This window comes from Scomber japonicus, chromosome 5 (genome assembly GCF_027409825.1).
Source record: "Scomber japonicus isolate fScoJap1 chromosome 5, fScoJap1.pri, whole genome shotgun sequence".
Taxonomy (NCBI): domain Eukaryota; kingdom Metazoa; phylum Chordata; class Actinopteri; order Scombriformes; family Scombridae; genus Scomber; species Scomber japonicus.
This window is the reverse complement of record NC_070582.1, coordinates 28,455,925-28,474,256: the sequence shown is the minus strand read 5'-3', so window position 1 is coordinate 28,474,256 and position 18,332 is coordinate 28,455,925. Positions and strand designations below refer to the sequence as shown.

At 38.5% G+C, this 18,332-nt stretch overlaps 1 protein-coding gene across 1 annotated transcript in view; it reads left to right on the top strand.

Moving 5' to 3' along the window:
• The first annotated feature begins 202 nt into the window (after positions 1-202).
• nlrc5 (NLR family, CARD domain containing 5) overlaps positions 203-18,332 on the top strand; it is a 39,505-nt gene continuing 21,375 nt past the window's right edge. Inside the window, exons 1-19 of the mRNA XM_053319018.1 lie at positions 203-245; positions 1,089-1,423; positions 2,811-2,861; positions 3,606-3,695; positions 6,702-6,887; positions 7,154-7,308; positions 7,616-7,747; positions 8,077-8,389; positions 9,308-9,743; positions 10,028-10,190; positions 10,738-10,868; positions 12,181-12,412; positions 12,529-12,770; positions 13,675-13,758; positions 14,441-14,524; positions 14,748-14,831; positions 14,946-15,035; positions 15,415-15,465; positions 16,188-16,217. Coding sequence (XP_053174993.1) covers positions 1,105-1,423; positions 2,811-2,861; positions 3,606-3,695; positions 6,702-6,887; positions 7,154-7,308; positions 7,616-7,747; positions 8,077-8,389; positions 9,308-9,743; positions 10,028-10,190; positions 10,738-10,868; positions 12,181-12,412; positions 12,529-12,770; positions 13,675-13,758; positions 14,441-14,524; positions 14,748-14,831; positions 14,946-15,035; positions 15,415-15,465; positions 16,188-16,217 — 2,873 coding nt within the window. The 5' untranslated portion in view covers positions 203-245; positions 1,089-1,104. The remainder of the gene's footprint in view (positions 246-1,088; positions 1,424-2,810; positions 2,862-3,605; positions 3,696-6,701; positions 6,888-7,153; positions 7,309-7,615; positions 7,748-8,076; positions 8,390-9,307; positions 9,744-10,027; positions 10,191-10,737; positions 10,869-12,180; positions 12,413-12,528; positions 12,771-13,674; positions 13,759-14,440; positions 14,525-14,747; positions 14,832-14,945; positions 15,036-15,414; positions 15,466-16,187; positions 16,218-18,332) is intronic.

Below are 18,332 nucleotides of genomic sequence, written 5' to 3'. Positions count from 1 at the left end.
TGTGTAGCTTTAGTCATTGCCAGAATGTTAATATGCTTCTCATTGAAATAATGTGTTAACTGTGTAGATAATTGTTAGTATAATGAGGCGCACTATCTACATCTATCTTCACAGCCTACTTCTAGTCTGTATCTGCGACAGTGCAAAAGCGAAACTAAAACCTAACTCCCTGTGCTGCTGAGTTTCGTTTTATAATAAAAGACATACTGGCTGCAGAGAGATGCGGTCTACGACAACATTTATCGGTGAGTTTTTGCATTATTTCTCAGTCATAGCTTACACTTTACTCATTAAGAACTGTAAGGATGTCTAAAAACCTATATTTGTGGCACTGCAGAGAAAAAGGACTCAGCAGACTGCGACGTGTTACCTTAAATGACCTCGGGTGTTAAGTAAGGACAGACTGGAAGACAGCAAGGGGGAAAAAAACTCACTTTTTGCTCTGCGTAATCTATTTATAGATATCTTTTATATATCTATTTATGTATAAGAAGCTTGATGTCTTGATTAGTTTAAACGCGTAAAAAAAGCTTAGCTTGCAATATATAAAACACGCATAAGAAATAATGCTGCTAGATTATAAATTCGTCATGAATATCGACATCAGTATAACTGTCTATTAGCTGTCTGTTTCTTATTGTTAACTCACATAAGTGACGTTTAAACTTAGTTTTAAGATTGTGTTTACACAATCTTTCAGAAGTATTTATTGAACAAAATATAAACCAAAAGCCAAAAAAGCACAGTGGAAATTGAATTAAGCTATATATTTATAACATCTTGGGGGAGCCAACCTCAACCAGAGCAGGTATTTAGGGGAAAAAACCCCAACTTTTTAGGGTGCTATTTTGAATGAAAGTGAATGTGTGGCAAAATAAAAGATGTAAATGAGGTTTCATTAAAAATGAGTACTGTGCATGAATAAAAGAGCAGCATCAGCTCCTGCAAAAGAATGCATGAGTCCACTACTTTGTTTTGTTGTAGTTCAGTCATCAGTTAAAGTTGTGTTTCAAGTGTGAGATTGTGTGTGAAGTTATACACTATATGCACGTGTGCTTTTGTTCATGTTTTCTTCTTTTGTGTCCCAGCTGATGGAGTCTGATCATGGATGTGGAGTTTGGCCCTAATGAGGAAGATGTAAACTTCGTCTTGGCTCAAGAATCCTCAGAGCTCCATCAGATCCTTAGCCGTCAGTCACCAGCAGTCATAATGGAGTTATGTCAAATGATGCCCGGTGGTGCTGGGTTGACCATCGACCAGCTGCTCCTCTCTAGCTCTGCAGCAGCAGCAGCCATGTTGGACTACTTCAAGAGTGCCAGCGCTGCACATTGCCGCCGCTTTCTTCAGAGTGTGTGTTTGTTATGCGAGAACATCCCCATGCATCTGGAGTCACGGCTCATGTCAGTGGCAGGATATGCAACCAGTGAGTATGAGATGAAATGTTGGCAAGGCATGCAAGTCCTCAGCTAAAAGGTTTATATAGTCTTTCAACTGTTTGCTGTCTGACAACATGCCCAATCATGTGCAGTCCATGGCTCACTTTTAGCAGCTGGGTGGCCTACACACATGCAGTCAAAAACCACACCACAAAAGTCAATTCCAGTAGGTATTAAGTTTCATACACATATGTAATGTATGAGTCACAGACATGTAGCTCACTGTTTGGGAGAGGTGATAGTTTAGTGTCTTAAGGAGAGTCTACATGGTCGTTGTATGCATGGTAAGGGGAATTTAACAAAAAACCTCACAGGGCATGTAGCAGGGCAAAGATGGCTTGGTACTGTGGGGACTTTTCTTTCTTTATTTATTTTACTTTCGTTTATGAAAGCTTAAAGAAAACACCCTCTTTTGCTGCCTGATTAAGGTGTGGCCAGAAGCTAACACGTGGTTTATGGACTCTTTATATTTTTGTTCTTTTGTTGCACATCTGTCGTTCAGTGGTTTGGATCATATGCTCATATGATTTGGACTCTGTCTTTAAAGGAATGTCTTGTATGATTATATAGCTCATAGTGTTGTGTTCTTAAGTTTATATTCATGTATATTCTTGGATGGTTTATTATATGCTTATTTGTTTTTTGGGGTTTGGCATTTCTGCTGTGTGTTTTCCTTTCTTTCTTTTGCCTATCTACACATCTGCCCCGCATGTTTCTTTATCAACCTTCGACTACTTCCTGTGTTTATGCATGCCAAGTCAACCCCAGCTTCTTTTCTGCTTTCCTGTATCGAGCGTCTCCGTCCACCTCTCTAGTTCAGTTTGGATTTCTTTTGTCCTATTGCTGAGTGGTCCTGGTGCCTGCCCTGTCCTGCATTTTAGGTCCATCTGCTCCACACGTCATGACAGTCTCACTATAAACTAAATTTGAGCCCAATCAAAAAAAAAAAAGTCTGTTAAAACCACTTAAAACAGAACAAATTGGTTCATCCTCTTTGAAACATTTATTATTATTATTATTATTTTTCTGCATGCTCGCTCATTTAAGCTAGATAAGGTGATCTTTTGTTTTCTATCATGGTTTTATCACAGGTGGTTAATCTTCTACTGTTTAATATCTTTTGATGGCAGCATGCCCCTTATTAAACTGTAACTTAAGTAGAACACTTACCATAAATGTTGCCTCATTCTGGTGTGGCTTATTGCTAAATTTGGCATAAACAGTGTATGTGGTAATGCCAGTGTTTCCTCCTGCAGTCTCTGATCATAACATGCATATCAACACAACATTTTTCTGATTCATCAGTGATTGTATATTTTTATATTTTCATTTGCTGGCCTGGCTAACAGTATGTCAACGTGTTTGTCTGTCCAGGCGATGACACGCAGTCTCCACCAACAGAACCAGTGTCTCTGAAACACTCAGGTAGTTCACATTTGTTTGTCTGTGTCCGTCAGTACGAGTGTGAAAATTATACAGGTGTGAGCTGACTGTGCATTGTGTTTGTGTAAGAGTATGTTCCTTTAGTTTTATGCTTTATTTACAGACTTTCAGAACCATCTTTCTTTACATCCAGCGGTATAAACAGGCAACATTTCTTCAGTGCACTTTTTGATCCGCCACACACTCAGTTATCATGGACTTTGTGTTGCTTTGGTGTTAGTATTTGCATTATGCAACACACTCAATACAGCTCCTAAAATAAAATGTGGCTCATCTGAAAAACATGAGCACAATTAAATACACTGTTAAGATGAAGTTGCAGCTTCTTTTTTTTTTGGTTTTTCTTGGTTTTTCCTCCAAAACGCTAGAACCAAGACCAAATGATCAGATTTGAGCTGAAAAGTGTGTCTCTTTACTTGGCATTTGTGTTTCTTCTTAGTTTATAGTGAATAAAAGTGGAAAAGTGAAACTGAAAGGTAACAGTGATCTCCACACAGCAGTCTGTCTTGCAACAGTCCGATTTAGATGTCACAATTTTTCTGCTGTTTCTCTTCCGTTTCACTTCGGTAATCCCCATTGATTCCTTGCCTTAATCTTATGATTTAGAAACTAAAAGTGAAGGGTTGTCATTCTATAAATATTCACAATTCCTGCATTGCATTAATGTGTGTTTCACATCCTCAGTATTTACAGTACAGATGTGTTTTGTATGTGTTTTTCCTGTAGATGGATGTGAAATTTCCAGCTGCAGTGTAACAGAAGAGAAGCTGCCATCGCCTCCTGCAGAGCAGCTGTTCATCAAACGCCCACGGATTGGTACTGAGGACAATTAACCATTATAGATTGCAGACACATTCACACTCACAAACTAACCTTGCAAATAGCCATTCGGTGGTTAAAGTCCGAGGGTTTATTAGAACAACTGGGCACGGTGTGGCTGAGGCTGCCTTGTTGCCAATTTGTCTCTTTGGCAATTGCAATAAAATTGGCACTGCAGTAAAACAAAATAAATTCCTTACTTTCTGAGAAGCAATAAAACCATTGAATGAGTAAATTGAATGACACACAAGGTCATTCATTGCTCTTTCTATTACAATTTATTTTTTATTTTTGTAGATTTAATATTAGTTTAACTTTCTCTCAAGTGGACCCAAAGCATGCCAGAACAGTGCACCTGCAGCATAGCAGCCACCAGATCCCCCCTCACTCTATTTTATATTTCATTTATTTATTTTAGTTAAATTGTCAGGGACACTGCATATTAATAAACATTTCTGTAAATATGCCAGAATTAAGCTAATTTTCCCCTGTTGTCTCTGCCAGGTGTGAGTTGGCAGCCTACAATCAAGAAACAAGTTTAAAACACTGTTTGTAATTTTAGTTATAGCCTAATACATAATAATAATAATCATCATAATAATAATGATAATGATAATACAAAACATAAATAAATATAAAACACAGAGGTGTGCTAGTTTTTCCTTTAAATTGTCACCTGCCTTTACTTTTATTAGAATGACTGGATACTATGTTGAAACATTGAATCCATTTCAGATATATGTTAAAGTCACATTTAGACTCACATGCATATTTCATAGCGGCTTTTTTTTCCTTTTCTTTCTTTTTTCCGTGCAGACGCTCTGAGCGCTTAGTTGAAAATCTAAAGTTTTTACAGAAGCGCTGGTGTCGACACTGCCTCACCTTATCAGACAACGTATCATATATTAGATATTAAATAGATATATTTCTGGGATCCTCCGTTTGATGCTCGTGATGACGAACAATATCAATCCAAATAGAGAGGAGTCTATAAGGCCGTGTTCAAACCAGCTGTCGGGCGGTGTGGCGGAGCTGTGCAGGGTTGAGCGGAGCTGTGTGGAGATGTGTGTGTGTGTGTGTGTGTGTGTGTGTGTGTGTATGTGTGTGTTTTAAAACTGTGAAACTATCAGAAAATAATTATTGATCTGATTCACATGCTTTCTTGCAACCACCTCCCTCCTCTCTTCATTCACTCTCTCCCTGTCGTTAGTGCGCTCAGCGGTCTAGTCTGCGGCTGTGATTGGCCACCGCAGTTTCCACAAAACATGACAGCGGTCGTTTTGTTGCGGTCTGCACACAGCATCACCTGAAACCTAAAGTTTAACCCTGTACGTCTAAACCCCCACCGCCTAGTAAGAGCAAACAGTTAAATCATAAGAATCAAAGGGGCGATTCTAGTCTGTCGTACAACAAACGGCGGGAAAAAACGCGCACGCAGCGTTTTTTCTCTGGACACGCGCAGCTGTTGCTCGCCACCAACATCAACGTGGGACCATAAAACTGAGTTTGTATAGGCAGGCAGTAAAATGTTATGTGTTGTATTCATTCCACAGTGATGTTTTAACTATAGTAGTAAAGCAAGCATCTTAACATTACACAGGCAACGTGCAGCAGGACATACACACTTTACAAGCATCATTAGTCGAGGTGGGTGTTTAATTGTATGTGCCTTAAATTGGTAGAATTGAAGCTTTACTTTGATAGAAAATGATACAAATCAAGTTTAGAAACTAGTATGTGTGATATGAATGACCAGAGAAAGCAAGAATATATAATTTCTCTTTATTAAATAAAACATTCAGTTATTTTTACCGTTATGATCTTTGTATACATTAATAGGGGCAACGTATCCTGGTGGAGATACAACTCATAAAATCAAAAATATATTAAAAATGTGTGTGGAAATATTTTACTTTAGGTGTAAATGAAATAACGAGTAACATCAAATTATGTTTTTTACATCTCATTTTCCACTCCTGCCTGTTTAAGGGTTGAGGTTCTTTTTATTGAATATCATATTACTATGGTAACCCCTGTTCTGATGTCTGGAACTGAAAACAAGAGTTTATGAGACTTTATTTAATAATAAACTTTATTTCTAAAGGAGCTTTCAAAACTGAAGTTACAAGGTGCTTCACACAATACAATATTAACAGGATAACATACAGAAAAGAACACAATAAAAACAATAATCAAGCATAAATAGATGAAACATTAAACAATAAAAAAGGAGCATTTATACAATATTACAGAAATGCCTGTCTGTACAAGTCAGTTTTTAAAAGCTTGAAAAAAAGGTGCTGACTCAGCTGACCTGATACTGAGTGGGAGTTTGTTTCACAGCGTTGGGCTTACAACAGTAAAAGCATGGTTATAGTTTTAAGCCTGGATCTTGAAACCTGTAACAACAACTAATTTTCAGATCTCGGGGATCTTGGTGCAGGATAAGGTGTGAGGAGTTTAGAGATGTAAAGTGGAGCCAGACCATGTACGGATTTGAAAGTTATTCATTAAGTTTTAAGTTGGATTCTGTGACGGATGGGGAGCTAGTGTAATTCAGCCAGGACAACAGTGATGTGAGGACACTGCTACTGCATCATTCAAACATGTATATAAAGAATAACAGTAGTTCAGATGGGAGAAAATGAGGGTGTGAATAAGTTGTTCAGTTATGTTTACTTTTTTTTTTTTTTTTAAGCAAAAAACCCCATAATTGAACAACTTTACTCTGTGGAAGAGTAGTGTGCAAAATCAGAATTGTGGGAATACTCATTGGGAACTTTCAGCATTTGGACTCAACTGTTTCTTGTACTTTTTTAAATAAATATTGTATTTCTATGTCCAGAGCTAATTTTGTATATGTCAGCAAATACATGTAGGAATTAGTCTTTTGAAACTGCAAGTAAGTACTGTATCGTCTGACTCTGTATATTTGTGCATTGTGACTTTACACTTCCACAAGAGGAAGTTTTCTCCATAATGAATATACTGATATACCCACAGATTACTGGGAACAGTGCATTGCTGCAGTCATAAGTATGCTGCTGGGGAGGTGGAAGCGACTGACAGAGCACCTGGTACAGGATGTCCAGCTGGAGAATGTGTGGATCAGCCTGAGAACAGCCAGCAGAAGCAGGGAGAAACCAGACCAAACCCCTGGGTCAGCAGATAGAGGGGGCAGAACGCCGGGTGAGCATCAACTCCCCTTATTACAGCAAAAATCTACCAAACCTATAATAAGTGAATTTTCTCTATTTTAAATGCAGGAAATATATAGAAATATACGCAAATGTCTTAGATGCAGATGAATAAAAACTGACATTAAAGGAGTGAAAATGGAAGAAAACATCTCACCTAGAAAATAACTCACCTTAATGTGAGTGGCTTGGTCATGCTGACATTAAAAACTTAAGTAGAAATTAAAGTGTCCTGTCCACATGTTTCACCTGACTCAGAGCCTGATTTGGATTATGGATCTCTGGAGTCTCGAGTGACATTGGAGACCTTCCTCCAAGGATGTGCAGGAAAGGTGACAGTTCTCGTGGGCCAGGCCGGATCAGGAAAAACTCTGCTCACATCTTGTTTAGGACAGCAGTGGGCACGACGCCTTGTAAGTTCCCCTTTTTGTTCCTCATCATTAAATAGTTGAATGTTTACTTTATGAAGAAAACACAAACAAATAAAGCTAAATGATCATTGATGATTAATGACCACAATGACAGTGTGCATCAGCCAGCAGAGCCAGGGTCAAAGTAAGTAACGTCTGTTGGTTTTACAACACATTTGAACATTTGTTTTTTCAGAGCTGTGATTTGCCTAATAACAAAACTTTATTGACCTAACCTAACATATACTGGTTCAATTTGTAATTTTTTACTCTCTCTATCTCTTGTTTCAATCTTTCTCTTATCACCCAGGGCTTTATTCCAACATCATACCTGTTTGTCCTGCTAGAGTTTCGTCAGCTCAACTTACTGTCACGCCCTCTCTCCCTGTCCGACTTACTCTTCCATCTCTACCTCCCTCCCAATTGGGGCCATGAGGAAAAGGTACGCAAGTGGCAATAAGAGATCTGCAGCCTTACAAATGTCTGACTTTTCTGCTGTAACATTAGCTGATAACATTTAAGCCTTTATATCACTTCTGTACTGAGATAAAGTGTGTTAAGATTGCTCTAAAGTCTTATCAATGTTTTATTGATAAAGTTTTCTAGTGTTAATATGAGTTCTGCTGTTAAATCTAAATATTAGGTTAGAATTTAATATTAGATTAAATTTACATGTTTTATATTACAACCAGTACACTGTGTTTAAACACCTGTAATTTATTTTGGTGAACTAATACATTGTCCTTCCTACTCTTTAATTTGTTTGAACAGCGAGCCATTTTGGATTACCTCCTTTCTAATCCAGAGCAAAGCTGCTGGGTGCTGGATGGATATGATGAGTTTCACAGCAAGGTTGCAAAACAAGAGGTGCAAAGGGAACCGTTGGACCCGTACACACCTCTTCCTGTCGCAGACCTCATCTCAGGGTTGTTAAATCGTCAGCTTCTCCCAGGGTGCACTGTGGTGGTCACCTGTCGCTCACGAGACGTCATCGATTTGGAAGGAATATCAGATAAAGTGGGGCAGCTGGTGGGGTGGGACCAGCACCAGATCAAGGAGTATGTGGGCAACTTCCTTGTAAAAGGTGAAGACTTGCATACTTTTATACTTATATAACAATATTTGTTATTTTATTAAAATATATTTCAATTTCTTTTGCTTCTTTAGCTTACTGTATCTTATCAGCCAAAAACACACATCCTCACGTGTAAGGCAAATGGAAGTGGTCAAAATGATTTTACACCAGTTGGCAGCATTTTTCAGTTGTGGTTTTTGAGCTCCTTATCATCTGGGATAGCAGTATTGGCTGCTTGACAGCTGATGGTCTGTAGTCAAGGTAGAAGAAGGTGCAGTTGTGACTCATTTGCACTCATGAATTTATTTCCTTTGTGGCAGAAAAATATAGTACACAAACTGTAGAAATAGGTTAATGCTTGAAATACTTTGCTTTAAAATGTGTTCTGAGTTCTGGGTGATATGGACAAAATCAAATGTCACAGTATTTATGACTAAATACCTCAATATAGTAGTGCAACAATATTGTAGTGATGACTATTATTAGCCTTTAAAACCAGGAAAAGACTTAAACCAGATCACAATATTACAATATCCAAAATCTAAGACGATAAGTTTTAAGACTATTTTTTAAGATATTTTTGAATTGCTCAACTTGCCAACCCTTATTTGTCACTGACCCATAAATGCTCTATCATGTATTTTTAGAATAAATTGCAAAACAAAAGAAAACCAAAAAGCTAGGATCCTTTGGCGCAGGTTAAACTCATATAAAGCAGTTTCGAAATTGACACTTACACAAGTGTTTTCTTGGCTGGAAATTACATTAGATCACTAAACTTAATGCAGTAAAAAGAACTGAACAGACACAACAGGAAGAGGAGAGTTCATGAGAAGAGGTGTTATCAGCCTAAGTAAGTGAAAACACCTGTGTGGGTCTACTTTATGTGTCTGTGGGCTTTAACTCATTTATATCTCCACTGCAAAGGTCACTCAACAAGCAGAGCTCTTGGAGTCCAGGCAAAAGATCTCCTTCTTTCTAATCGACACCTCCTTGCCATGTCGTCCCTCCCTGCCCTCTGCAACATCTGCTGCATCTGTCTGCAGTATTTACTGCTGGAAGGTAAAGAGGAACAGACAAGAGCTACATCTGGAGACAGGGGGGGAGCGAGAGGAAGCGAAGAAAGGAAAGACGTCATGGAGAAGGAGGTAAAACAAGTGCAGATTCGAGGAGGAACAAGAGGAGGGCGCGAAGACGTAATGATGGACGGAACAAATGGCAGACCCAACCTACCTCCCACACTACCCCAGATACCCTGCACACTCACCCAGGTCTACCTCACTGTCCTTGGTGCATATCTGAGCCATGACCGTGAGAAAGGAGGGAGAAATGTCAAGCCAAAGACGGCAAGCTTTCCACACAGGTGAAGCTTCTTTAGAGCTCTTAACATATTAACACCGCTTGACACTGTTACCGGAAACACATAGCATTACATTTCAATAAATTTGATTAACAAGGTGACTTGAGAGAGCTTGACTGTTCACTTCTCGTCTATTTAAAGAACCCTGTTTGTGTAACTTCACAAGTCACTATTGAGGATCAGTTCAGTTCCCTTTCACGTGATGCTTAATTATATATATGTATACCACTGCAGCTGGTGTTCGAATTCAATCAAATGAATTAATTTATTTCTCTCTCTTTGTGCAGCACTGTGCCTGTGCTGACCACCCTGGGGCAGTATCAGTATGAGTTGTCTGAGCTGAGTCAGCTGGCCTGGAGAGGATTAGAGAAAGGCAACATCCTCTTTCTGGAAGAACACATTCCTCAGGAGGTTCTGAAATTTTCACTCAGGATAGGGCTCCTGTCAAAGGTTAGACATGGTTGTATGTGTGATGTTCTCTACATATCTGTGGGTGTACAAGGCTTCTACTGAATCAAGGGGGAGGGGTATTGTTGAAGAAGGTATGGTTGTCAGGGGGACGTGTGTGTATGTGTTATTTTTAACTGTGTTTGCTTAAAAATGAAATTATTAGTGTTGGGTATCATTGTGGCTACACTTGGATATCACTTGTGGTTAGAGCCTCTTCCCGTTCCACATAATCATGTGGCTGCTTCCCCTTTTCACATCCATCGTTTGCATATGTAAATACTAAATAAAGTTCATATCCTTTTTTAAAAATCAGACAATGCACTTCTTGTAGTTGCATCACATGAAGAAGCTTCACAGGAGTTTGACAGTGAAAAGCTTGTGATAGAAAGCAGCAGCATTAATAGTGACTGTTTAAAATAATTAATTATAAAGTAATATATAAATATAAAATAATTATAAAGTTTTCTTTACAGTGAGCATTACAGCCCTAGACTCTCAGGCTTGTTAGTGACATCATAAATAATGGACATCTGTGTCTTCCTGCAAGGTGGAGCTCAGACGGGAAGACGGGATGGATCTCAACGCCTACTGCTTCGTCCATCTGACCGTACAGGAGTTTTTGGCTGCACTCAGAATCATGACCAGTAATGATGTTAGCGACGCAGAGCTCAAGAAGCGGTAAGAGACGAAATTCAAGTAAACCTAATGGGACAGGAAAGCAGTTGAAATGTCCCGAAGTCAGTTACAATTTCAATTAACCACAAATGTTTATTTACATTATACAACAGTATTATTAGCGTTGCTAGGCAATTCCTTAAGTCTGTGCGTGTTGACAGAGGGAGCGAACTATCAGCTGGAAACAGGTGTGGTTCTCAGAAGTACAGCATGCACAGTACCCAATTTTCCCATTTTCCAAAATACCAACACCTTCTCCTGTGCTGCCTCATTTGAATGCAACACTATCTGTTTAGACCTGTCCTACCACCTTTGCAGTGTACAAAAATACCAAGCGGATGGGTAAAGTTACTATCAGGTCAGGTAAGCACAGTGTACTACTGTGTGTACTGGTACAAAAATAGAGCAAGGTAACCTAAGCTTGAAAACACCACTTCCATATATTTATCAATCTTTTGGATTTCACCAAGCTAAAATGCTACTGAACTCATTAGTGTGTGAAGGTATTTCGGATAATCATGATAGTGACACAAGGTGCAAAAGAGTGCTACTGGATTTAACCGGATAAATTCACACTGTATGCCAGGAATAACTTATCCAAGTAAGTAAGATGAGCTGCGTAAGTCGAGCACGCTACCAAACATGGCTGACCTCTTTCCGTATACCGAGGCAGCAAATGCTCCGATGCAGGCACAAAGCAGAGAGTCTAATCAGAGGAATGCAGGTTCAAGGGGTCATAAGCACAAGACATGACACGGCAGACATGGTACAGCTGGAATCGATCACCGTCACTCAATAATAGCCTTCTTCCACATCATGGATGGAATTACTGTATATAAACAGCCTGTATGTTCCTGTCTGCCTCATATTTTTTCTTGGTACTACTACTGGTGTCATTATAGCTGAAACACATACTATATAACTGTAAGATCCCTGGTTCAACTCTGGCTGGAGAACTTTCAAGTCATACCCCTTTGTCTAAACTCATGTTTTCAGTCGATAGCTATGCTGCAAGCTGTCCAATAGCCCTAACCCTAACACTAACCCTACACAAAGTAAAAAAACAAAATACTCTTTGGCAGAGTGATATCAACTCTTTTTACAACATCCGTACAAACTCCAAACCCCATCAGATATGTGTGTGAGGTCAGTCACTGGTTTGCTTCTGTAAATCAAAAAGTACCTTAATAAATGGGATAATGAGGTATTATTCTCAGCTGGCTGGTGAGTTGAAGAACATTCCTCTATACAGCAATATACTGCAGGTGTGTCCCTTAATCTTGATCAAAGTAAAACTTCCTCATTGCTCTCTCAGATTCAGCCTGAAAACCCGCTGGATGACCAGGTCAGACCAGAGGACAGTCTTCACTGACTCCCTGTACCAGTATGTATGTGGTCTAGCGTCCTCACACTGCACCCAGACCCTCGTTCAATTAGCCAGGACTTCTGGTGGAACTGGAGGTCAAACTTGGGTCCAAAAACGGCAAGCCCTTGTTCTGAACCTTCTCACAAAACTGTGTCAAAACAACACCCTGACTGGACCAAAGGTAAAATGAACTGAAGTGAATCCTGATAAAAAGAAGTATCATTTAACGGTACAGACTTTTGTGGACCTCTTTTATCTCTGTCTCTTTCCAAATGTATCCTTGTTACATTTTCCCAGGTATTGGAGCTTTGCCACTGTGTCCAGGAGAGCCAAGACCACCAACTGGCCAAGCTGGTTGTGGATACAAGAACCAACCTGGAGCTACGCAATATCCGGCTGATACCTAAAGATATCGATGCTCTGGCTTTTGTAGCTAACTCAGTGGGTGATAATGGCATCGGTTTGGACTTTGGGGCATGCTCAATGGATTTGGAGTGCTTAGATGTTCTGCCCAGCTGTCGGTACATTCGACACCTCAGGTTGGTGGACACAAACAGTCACACAAGCAAAACGATATAGCATCAACACACACTTGTCTACAGAATTAAAATCAAATTGAATCTAAAAAATGTCTTCTTACGCATCCATAGTTTATTTTATTTCCATTTACATATAATATGATAATCACCTATAATTGGATTTTCTCTCTGTTGGAACACATCAAGGAATAAAGTATATATGTTAAGAATCAGTCAGCTATCCAAAGCACAACATGTACTGTACAACATGCACACACTTGCGTTGTGCATGATACAAGATGCACAGGCCAAGTGAGGCCAAGAACTATTTTTATGGCAACGACTGAGACTGAGACTGAAAACTGCTGTTGTAACAGATGGAGATGATGAGATCGATGGTGTTGAGCTGTCATGAATATGAAAACCTGCGTTTAGCCTCTGGACATTTATAGAGCTGTTGCACTGAGGCTGTGAATATGGAAAGAGCTTCTACTCTGTCTTTGGCATTCCTCAGCCACCTGTCCCACTTACTGTGAAATTAACTGGAGCTCCTTGTCTCCTGCTGTGTTCCTGTCAGTGTGTCTGTAACAAGTAGGCATGCAATAGCCTGGACTCATGTGTAATAAGAAAAGGCTGGCAGGATGACAACTGTCCCCTTTAAAGGATATGAAGAGATACTGTAGTTTGCAAGAACAGATATCTCCATTTTTAGTCATTTTCATAAATCATGTTTTTATTGTGTATAACTGAACACAATGCACATACTTACAAAATTAAACTTTACTGATTCACCAATAAATTAAATTGGTGATATGAACACAGCAACAGCATCAATAATTAGAAGATAAAATCCAGTAGACTAACTCTTCTTGAGACAAATCCCAACATCTCACACTGAATTCTTCTAAAATATATTTTTTTTCAGTTTTCATAGCCGGAAATACGGTGACAAGTTTGCCAAGAAGCTGTCTTCCACTTTGCCTCAGTTCAAAAACTTGAGAAAACTAGAGTAAGTTTTTCATTTTTGCTTGTATTTACCTCTTACTGTCTTTCAGTCTGTGTTTAAATTTCTTTAATTCAGATCTATCTCAACAACAGTGGTGTTTTTAACATGTTGACCTTCCTCAGACTATAGTCGAATATCAGTTACTTTGACGTCCTGGAGGAATGCACAGCAGTAGAAGCCATCCGTCTTTAAAGTCAGGAAATAGAACAATTACAACAGGGCCTTGAATCAAATCCTTCTTTTTGATTGAAACACTAAAATGTTGACATAGCTTGGCAAATACAGTGCGTTACAGGGTTGTAGAGAGAAACAGAGCTACAGTATATGGGACTGTTTGTCTCCACACACTCCACCTTCTCCTGTATTATTAGATCAGGGAGAAGAGAGATAAAGAAAATAATAAATTCAACCTCAGCCACATTCTTTTGGAAAAGAAAACCAAGTTTTTACAAGCTGACAACAAACAGACACCTCCCCTTATGATGTCACTATGATATATTATTTATTTAATTATTACTGATTTAAATATGACATCCATCTGATTCTTACATACTATATTTGGCATTAAAGATATATTTGAACAATTGACACATGGACACAAGATTATAGCTTGGGAACATTTCTTCACTGTGTCTTTAACTCCTACAGAATAAATGTCAATTTATTTTGTCTTTGTCTTCTTCAGGTTTTGTGGTGCCAGCCTGACTGCCACAGGAGCAGATAGTTTGGCTTCTGCTCTACAAAAATGTCCAGACATCACTGAAGTCAAGTATGTTTGCAGTGTATTTATACAGTATATCTAACTTCATTTCACTGCTACAGCTAACACATGTTTTACATGTTTCCTGGCAGCTACAGTAGAGCTCTTTAGCTCTTTTGGAAATGTTTAAAAGTTTGTGGGGTAGCTGAAATCAAATTGAATGTTGAAATCTTTTGGACACAGGTCTATAATATGGCTAAATGGCTAAAATAGGCTTTGTTTTTTGTTGCAGCCTGAGCGACAACAACCTGAAAGATGTCGGGATTAAACACATAGCTGATATCTTTACCAAACTACCACGACTGGTCTCTGTCATGTAAGTTTCTACTTCTCATGTCAGTGCTTTTTTGCTCCTTCACCACAGTACAGCGTCTCAAAATGTTGCAGATTTTGTGGTCAAGAGTTTTGTGTGTGTGCATGTGATCTGCAGGCTGGGTCGAAACAACACCTCCCTGGCTGCAGTGGACTTCCTCATAGGGCAGATGTCTTCATGTTTGAACATCCAACGTATTTATGCAGAGTATGATCACACACACATGTGCACACACATAAATGATGATAAATGATTTTAAATGATTTATCAAAGAAGCCGTACAGCTCTCTCTTGTGTGTGTTTGGTAATTTCCCACCCACTCTCACTCTCACTCTTACTCTTACTCTCAATCTCTCATCTGACAGCAGTTTGTTGAATATACATACAGTATGCCTCATGCTACTTATTTAGCACTGTCAGCATTTCTGCATACAAAATATTTTCTCAGTCACATTAAAAAATGAAGTCCAAACTTACCCTATTGGCCCTCAATAACAATTAGGTAGAAGTAAACCAACTAAACAGCAAGCAGATACATTTTTTATACAATTGTTAAACAAGAGGACACTTTTTTTCTTTTTTGCAGTGGGATGAAAGAAGTGACAGTATCTTTCTGCCAAAACTCTGAAATGACCAGGTGAGTTTTATATAAAGATAAAAGCTGTAAATGGGTCAGTAACAAGTAAGGGTTAGCAAGATGAGCAATTTAAAAATATCTTTAAAAATTGTTTTAAAAGCAGCATCAGGTTTGTTAAAATGTACATTAACATTTTTTGTTGGTTTTATGTCATTTGAAAATTACATTTGCACCATTTTTTTAAAACCAAAAGTAAAACTGAATGCTCCTGAAAATGTCAAATGGCGTAACCACAAAACAGTGATAAATATTAAACATTTCATCCACCTACAGTGTATTAAAATGTAAAACAAAATATAAATGGTTCCTAATTGACATGATTCCCCAGATTAAATTTAATATTTAAAACTGTTGTATTCCATTAGTTTTATTTAATATAAAAGTTAAAATGTAAGATCATGCCAAACTAGTTGATATGGTGTTTTATTGAGAATTTAGTGTTTTTAAGCAAGTTTCATTATTTGGTGCAAAGTTTTTATGGTTACACCACTTAGACATTTTTGCCAGAATCCTCTAATATATTCTCTCTAAATGAATTAAAAGCAGGAATTCTATGCTGGTTCCACAAAAAATAATGTGTGCAAGTTATTCATACGTTCATTTGACTGAACCACATGGACACAAAAAACCCTCATTGACCCATACAGAAACTATAGTTTGTCTTCAGTGAACAACATTTAACAAATACTGAAATCCTGTCTTATTTATTCTTCCCTCTGTAGACATAAAAGCAAGTCTAAACTAAGAATCAGGTAAGACATTAGATAATATCATAAATTGTGATCAATCTCAATTGTGACCGATCTCACAGCTCCAACTATGGAGCTGTGAGATCAAGTGATGACTGCCATGGTCGTTGACATTGCCATTGCCATTGATGAAGACGTCTCCTCCTCTTGTCTGTAACGTCTCAGCCAGTTCTGAGCAAGAGATAGTGACACACATCGTCCATTCTATTTTGAAATTACACAGACTATCCCCACACCCCTTCCTTGAATGAAGGGAAAACCACAGTGTCACAAGGAACAGAGGTATCAACTCCCTCACGTTCCCACCCAGCAGTTAAAAGCAAAACGGCAGAACCCAACGGTGCAGGGGTTTCCACATTGACTGTGTAAAATCTAGAACATGTACAGTGAGGACTCCATGTTGCTGGTGCACAGAATTCTGGGGAGAGTTACCGTACCTGACACTGTGAGGGTCTGAATGGGCCTCAGAGTTTTTTTTCCTTATGCTTTGTATATTAATTTTTTTAATTGAAAACAAACACAACATAATTTAGATATAAGCATTCCCAAAATACTCCTGATTAACCATATAAGTACTTACATATGTATGTATATGTATATATGTATATGTATATATATATATATACAATAAATACACATTTGTACACCCATGCCTACACATATAGGTAGATAAAAATAAAAAAAAACCCTCTTATCCCAATAAAAGAAATTCACTCGCTGTAATAACTGAATAAGGAAGTAGAATACATAATCTAATTTGAAGAGGACGCATTAGTGGTAGATTCTGTTTTGTTAACTCGTGAATTTACAGTCAAGTTACTTGAATTGCAGAAAAGGTGTCCACATCTCATAGAACTCTTCAGTTTTGGCTTTTGGTATGTTAGTTTTTCTAAAGCCTCAGAGGTCGTTAATCCAATGGGATAAACACTGTTTAGACACAGGGAGCCCCCTTTTTTTTTAAATCATTGAAACAGATAAATAACTGAGAGTGTAACAGAGAGACACGCCTGCGCTATCAGCCTTCCATTTAAAACATTCATTTACAGACAGAGCATGTAAATCACTCACTCTCTTAGCCAAGAGGGAAGCTGTGTTGTGAGACAGAAACAGGTTGGACTAGTCTAGGCTCATAAAAGCTTGATCAAAGGATCTTATGCACCAAAGGGAGATCTTAAAAATGGAGCTCTGAGCTCTATCTCTCAAGGCCAGAGACAGCTTTTTCTTTAACTTATTACTGAGGGAAACATTTTATGAAACAAACAACATGAGACAAAACAGCACTTGCCCAAAGCTGCAAGCTACAGTAATTACTAAGTGCACGGTTACTTGAAACCAGGGGTGGATTGGCCATTGGGAGTACCAGGATTTTTCCCGGTGGGCCAATCAATAATGCTCGTTTTTATTTTTTATTTGTTTATTTATTTTTTGCTGCACCTTGCCATGGTAACTCTCCTGGCCCAGGGGCAGAGACATGCACCGGCCCACACAGCTGCAGCCTGCAGACACAGCAGAGGCCCATTGGCTTGTCTGTCTAAAGCAGTGTTCCTCAAATACAAATATTAAGGTCCACAATTTTTTTTTTTCCAATGAGTCAAAGGTCCGTTTATTAGTCGGTCAAGCCACAACAAATCAATGTATCCAAAACAACAAAAATAATATACTAAAAAATGTCCTTTTCATAAAAACAAAAACATCAAATAAATACTCAAAAACAAACGTATTTTTCATTTTAACATAAATTCAAATAAATACTTATATAAAACAAAACAAAACAAAACAAAATACATTCACAACCCCTGCAAATAATCCAAAACAAATATCATGTAAAAATGTGGGTCACGCTGCAACTGCGCTTTGCCCATCAAGTCACAGCCTATCATCGCATTGTTGGCATGGAGACCAAAATACACTCGGCGAAGGACTGGAGTCACACATCCATACCAGCGATAAAACGGATCATTCCGACTCGCGCGAACACTCGCATTTAATAATAATAATATTTTATGCAAGATTTTTCTTTTTTTAAGATTAGACCAGGGTCCGCAGCTAGTTGTCCCGCAGTCCGGATGCGGTCTGCCGTTTGAGGATCCCTGGTCTAAAGAATACCTGGCCCAGTGG